General features: G+C 34.1%; 1 protein-coding gene across 2 annotated transcripts; it reads left to right on the plus strand.

The window, feature by feature from the left end:
- Nucleotides 1-2,192: 2,192 nt before the first annotated feature.
- LOC145771398 (uncharacterized) lies at nt 2,193-5,891 on the plus strand. 2 transcript variants are annotated; one of them, XM_082583158.1, is made up of 6 exons: nt 2,193-2,712; nt 3,019-3,095; nt 3,718-3,978; nt 4,171-4,304; nt 4,466-4,594; nt 5,531-5,891. In XM_082583158.1, the coding sequence occupies exons 1-6, from the start codon at nt 2,443-2,445 to the stop codon at nt 5,653-5,655; spliced, it is 996 nt and encodes a 331-aa protein (XP_082439284.1). In that variant the 5' UTR covers nt 2,193-2,442; the 3' UTR covers nt 5,656-5,891. The 2 variants fall into 2 exon arrangements, with proteins under 2 accessions (XP_082439284.1, XP_082439285.1); XM_082583159.1 differs by having other exon boundaries at nt 5,534-5,891.
- The last annotated feature ends 553 nt before the right edge of the window (nt 5,892-6,444 follow it).

Consider the following 6,444-nt stretch of genomic DNA (forward strand, 5'->3'; position numbering starts at 1 on the left):
TTAAAACTAAACTCTTCTAGATTTTAACTTTATTTTTCTTACCGATAAACTTTCCATCGCCTGGTGTGAAAAAAACAGACTGACAGAGTAAAATATTTGAATGTTGTTGAAGTGGTGTTTGTAAGTTGTTCCTTGTTCCCTACATTAAAAGCCGTAGAGATTGGTTAATAGAATGCGTTGATTAATTTCAAACGTAGGGAGTTTAACCGTCCTCTGCAATGTTTGTCTTGACGTTTGCAATGTTCATTTTTAGTGATTTGTTTACTACAAATTCCATTTGTTTTAAACAATGTTTGTTCATCTATAAAAGGGTGATCTTGAAAAGAAACTCAAATGAGGAGGTTATTTACTATTGGCCTATAGCCTACAAATCCTACGCATGTCTTTGACATTTACATAATGTAAGGATTTACCAACTTCTTATATTGCTCGCTACGATGTATCCTACTCTAGTCTAGGCACAGTGACGTTACCAGGATGATTTTGCAAAGGGTGCATTCAATTTACAGTAATTTGACATTTTTTGACGAAGAGCAGCATAACACTTTAAACATCTTATAGCCTGCTAAAGTTTGAAGCTACCGTAACCTACCAGTTGGGCAAACAAAATTTTGGAAATGGTGGGGAGCATGGCCCAATTCCACTTCCCTTTGAGTGCGCCAATTAGTGAAGTTGAGTGTATATTTTCCTATGTGCTTAAATATAGGCTGAACTTCACTAATTGGTTTGTAAGCAATATACCAATGTTTTTATGGATTTTATAGTTATAATGTAGGGTTCTTCTTTTGCGCGGTCGTAGACATAAGCTACATTAAGTTACTATAACTTCGTTCTAGAAAGAAGTTTTTTTTGTTTTGTTACAATGATAGGCTGATTCCTGTAATGTCGCACACATGCATTGGTACTTTCTAGATTTCACTTGGAATTGCTTTTGCTGACTTGTCCGAAAACTCCAACGTCCCCACCGATGCACGTTCTCTTGTCTCTTCATAATGAGTACCGGTAGTCAAAAATTTAATTTTACTGTAGCGCTACAGAAACAAGTCTGTAGTTGATTTTCGCTACTGGCAGTGATCACGAGGTTAGAGGTTGATATAAAAGTAAATGTATAAAAGTAAACAGAGGCAAAATGGATCTCCTGACAACAAATTTATGCAAATAGTGCATTTTTAAAGCAAGGTATTATTATCCTTTCAATTTTCAGTCCTTTTAGTAGGGTGAGGGTTATTGAAAAAAATTTCTCATTCCAATTTTAGCCCTGAGTTTAGTATATTCTAAAAGCTCTGCTAATTTTGTTCTAAATGTCCATCTAAAACTGAACCATGTTATGATTATACTTATAAAATACCAGACAGTAGAGAATATTTTTTTATTAACTCTAATTTTTTTCACTCTTTTCAAGAGACAATGAGCTGTTGCATTTTGAATTAACATTGTTATGAGGTACCGGCGTTTTATTGTCAGCAACTTTGCAGACTGTAAAAAATTATTTGGATAATAGCCTATTGTATATCGCCTATAATTAAATCAAATAATACTTCCTAAAACCTCAACAGCCTGTTTCACCCTAAAAGGGGGATCATCAGGAGGTCTTTATTCAAATAGAATAATAATAAGATACCATTTGAATAAGGACCTTTTGGTGATCCCCCTTTCAGGGTGAAACATACTGATAGAGGTTTTAGAATGTAATAACTACATTTGATGTAATTTGCTTTTCTTGTTTTTTTTGCTGGGCAATGAGCACTTTTTGAAGTATTAATAGTATTTGTTGTTTAGGGCCTTAGGCTATGATTGAGTGTCTAATCTAAGCTATAATCTTACAAGCCTGGTTTTGCAGTCGCTGTACTATTTTCGTATTCATACATGATTCCTAACTCCCTGGTTTCACTAATTACATGCTTAGATAAAATTTTGTAAGATTAAAATTATATTAGGCCTACAGAACAATAATGCAGGTGTTAAAGATATCTTATAAAAGCTTTAAAACACTTTCAAAGAAGCGTGGTAAAAATAAAATCACCTAAATAGAATTTTTTATTTTTTTACGATTTGCAGTAGGTTGACAAAAATGCCAAACTGAAGTAACCTTTTTCTTCTGTTTATGTTTTAGGAGAAACAGAAAATTGCTAATTTCAAAATTTCTTAGAAAAAGTTATGATTTTGTTTGTTGTGACAAATGGATCGTTGAATTGCTAAACACCTTCAAATGTTTGGCTGCTTTTTTTATGACAGAAAAAGTAGCCCAGAGTTGAGTGATTGAAAGTACCTGCAGTAAGTCGTGATCGACCAGCTTTAGCGCTTGAGCTATATTTAATGCGCGGCCTAGGCCTATATAAGCATCAGCGAGATGCCGAAGCAATCATTTGCATGACAAGCAATTTGTAGACCGGAGTTGTGGAAGTGTTTTAGACCCAAGCAAACCATTATAGATTTTACAACATGAGGCAACAAATAAGAGACGAAATTTACAAGGAATGTAATAAGTCAGATATAAACTGTTCACCTGAGGAACCGACATTACTGGACAAAGCAATCGACTACCGACGCAGGTACTCAGTGCAGTGGGAGCACAGAGAGAAAGATAGAGCGATAACTGCCATGGAATCGTTCGGAATACATCGAGAAGATTCGTTTTTGACCAAATATTATCAACGAGAAGATGAAATAGTGATTGAAAAAAAAATTGCTGAAGCTAAACGAAAGTTAAAGGTAAATATATTTCTGAGCAGTTAAAAAAACATTCAGCTTATATGAAACCCAAACAGATTGGTTATAGTTGAAATTTTACCCATTGTTTATTCTTTATACTCTCTGTATTAAGCTGTTGCAATCGAAAAACTCTGCCTACTAATGACAAATAGTAGGCTTATTGTTTCATTGTGAAGTCGACAAGTAAATAGAACTCCCCAAAGATCAGCTAAACAAATATGGCTGTTTCAGCAGTCAAAGTATCAAATAAAATGTGACAAGCTGAAAACGATGAATAAGTTTGTAACTAACAAGGAATATTTTTAGGCTCCGCAGCTTGAAATACAAATGCAATACAAGTTTACCACGGATGACGTCAACTACAGCGAAGAAGCGTTTCGAAGGTGAGTGACGATGACGTGTTGTCCTTCAGCTAATTGAGGGTCGGCTATTTTCTAACGCATCGTGGCTGCAAGAAAGTATGCAAAAATAATATGATAAATAGATTCGACTTCAGCGAACAACACCAATAAATAATAATTCAAGCCCTCTTTTGTCTTGACGCTAGAAACGCGTGACTGTAACTCGTGCAAAATATTGCATTACAATTAAGATTTTAAATGAGTCAAATTAGGCCGTGGTGAAACAAGATATTAATTATATTCAACTAAAATGCACGTCTGTGGCATAAATCCAACACAATGCCAGATATTGTACTGATAAAGCTTACTACTGTAGCCTATGTTACTAAAAAAGTACTTGTAAGAATTTACACCAGATAGGCTACCGCTCATGAATTTTTATGTTACAATGTCGAGTGAACAACAATTTCCACTTATTTCAATTCTGCTGCATTCATATAACAACGTTCACCTACAAAATATGTAATTGTAAAGTAATTAAAAATGTGTGTTGTAATTGTAATAAAAATGGTGAAGTACAGTAATTGTAAGCTGTGTGTTCGAATATTGAAAACTTTTGTTTTCACTTTCTCTAAGCCTACTTAAACATTTTTTTTATTTTCAGAAATTCATTTCCTAGCAAAAGTGACATCAACGACTGCGATATCTTTAATGTGAGTCCCGTTCACAGAAAGAAAAGTCCGATTGTGACATCAGAACTGCTCATCACTGTTTTAAAAGCAAAATATCTCCTGAACTGGATGCAAGATGGAGCAGGAAAATATGACACTTGCAAGATAACGTGTACTATGCATCCACAAAGCAAAAAAAAGCAGAAGTGTCTCAAAACAAAATCAAAATATGTCAACTTGAAAGGAACTTCAAGGTGATATAATTATATAAAAAGCATGCACATTGCACAGCCCACTTTTGAATTTAAAGTTGCCAAAAATAATTTCAAATTTAAAACCTTTGGCAAAATTTATAGAAAACATATTTTGACATAAAGTTGAAGAAGAAATATTTCGATTAGGCCATGCTATTACCAAATTATCTTATTGCATTTTTCTTAATTTAGGTTCCATCATGTTTTCAAAATATATGGATTTACTCCTGAAGAGCTAGAAGAGAAACAAGTTGTTTTTGAAGTTATTGGCAAAAACCGAAGAACGAAAGAAACAATTGGAACATTTTTACTGGGAGGTTTAAAAGGTAAGCACGAGTCAATACGATTATAAGCATGAGTCAATACGATTGTAGTTTAACTAACTTGCTTTACATGTAGCCTAGATTAAATCGTTATCATAACCAAATTTATTTGAAACGTTGACTGCAATTCAATTTTTATTCTAATTGAATGTATTGCTTTGCAGCAAACATCTGCGATGCAACTAGCAATTACCGGAAACCAACGAAAGACGAATACGAGCCGTGGCAACAAGCAATAAAAAACATTGGAACTAGCTTCCACAGAAAAATAAAATTTCAAAAAGTAAATGAAGGTAAGAAACTTGAACCTTCTAAAACAAAAACCGTATATTAATTCTAGTCCAGTTTTAAAGGCATACTAAAGGAAAATTTCAAACCGGAATTAAGCATTAAAATGAGTAAACTGAACATTCAAGAATACATTTCAAAAACAATTACCCAAAAAAATTTGTTTTCAATGGCGCTGGCAAGGCCCAAAGTCCAGTGTTTCATTTATTTTCATTTTTTTCAAAATGACCAAAACGTGCAAACACAGCTCAAGAATACGTCATAAAGTCCAGCAATAACAAAAGCCACGTTACCACATCTGATGTTTTGAGCAAACTGTCTGCTGTTTTGATGTTGAAATGTGCTGTTTTGATGTACATACATACATAGCCTACAGTCAAATCGCCCGCAGTAACAATTATTGCGTGATCAGTTGATTGCTAGACTTTATGACGTAGACTTTATGACGTTCTTTACAGTCGCACGCTTCGTTGCTCAGGCCAATCTCGTTTTGAAAGCTCTGACAAAAGCACGCGCACAATGGTGGTCAGACCGCAATGGGGCAAAATTTTATTGAAAATCGTTTTATGGTAGCATGTTAAACACTAAGAACGTGGAAAATCGCCAAGTCAGGTTTTTCCTTTAATACCCCTTTAAGAAAATGTTTTTTGAGAATAATGTGTGTAGTAACCAACAGCACTTATTGTAACTTATCCAACCTGGTTTGTCAATAGATAGCATATTGATAAAGCATTTGTGGAGAATGCACTTTGTTATAACACATAGCCTACACAGAAAATTTGGTATCACACCGCATTAGGTATCAAAAAATATGCTAAAACTGGTTGTGTAGTTTAGCTTTCGGTTAAACGTTTCTTGTCTATATTAAACAAAATTTAACTATCCTATGTAAGAATGATTTTAAATATTACAAATTAAGTACATTTTCATATTTGTTTCAGAAGAAATTTCAAAGAAATGCCAATACTCGTCAAAACCGGGACCTAAAGTTCCCTTAGCGTCTCCCACAAAAAGTTTGATGAGAAAATTTTCACCAGCTAAAAGATGTAGAACAAGAACACTGTGAGCAATTTGTTGGAAATGAAGATCGTGGCATTAAACTTGAACTGATTCTGAAAGGTTGTGACCATTGGTCCAGTAAACAGACCGTAAGTTATGAAGGTGGTTAGCAATGTTTTACGTCGTGCTTGTTTCAATTGTTTAAAACAATTGTTCAAACTTTTCTAATTTGTCCTTTGCTTTTGTCTGCCACTGCAGCTATGTCATTACTCTGATTGGTCGATTTATGGTCACAGTTTTCGCCATTGCTTGCGTTGTTACTTTTTTAATAAAACGTTTCTACCGGAAATATCGCAATGTTGATGCCATGCTGTTGCCATGTTGTTGCCATGTTGTTTCGATTTATCTCAATGATTAACAGTCGATTTCACCGTTGTTAGAATATTCAGAAAACGTTCATTCCAATAGATCAAAATCAGTAATGAGAAAAGCAAACTGGTTTGTTTTCTTATTCAAATAGAATAACTTATAATATAATATAGCCTACTGCAGTTGTAATAAGAAGTCATAATAGTTCAAATCGTTTATATTTAAATATTATCTTTGACTAAGAATCAATTGATGATCTCCAAGGGTGAAACAGACTGGAAAGGTTTTTCGGAAAGTAACGTGAGCAACAACATTTGGTTAAAGGATCGGCCTACTTATTTAGCCAATACCGGTATATTTTTTAAAAGAATAACTCTCGTGTTTATTTCATTGGCTTTAGAGTGAGATAGTCTTCAGAATAGGCTCCAGTAAGATTAGAACCAGTAGTTCTCAGCATTTCATGGTTTATGGTTCTCTTCCATAAACC

Source organism: Aplidium turbinatum, chromosome 5 (assembly GCF_918807975.1).
Source record: "Aplidium turbinatum chromosome 5, kaAplTurb1.1, whole genome shotgun sequence".
Taxonomy (NCBI): domain Eukaryota; kingdom Metazoa; phylum Chordata; class Ascidiacea; order Aplousobranchia; family Polyclinidae; genus Aplidium; species Aplidium turbinatum.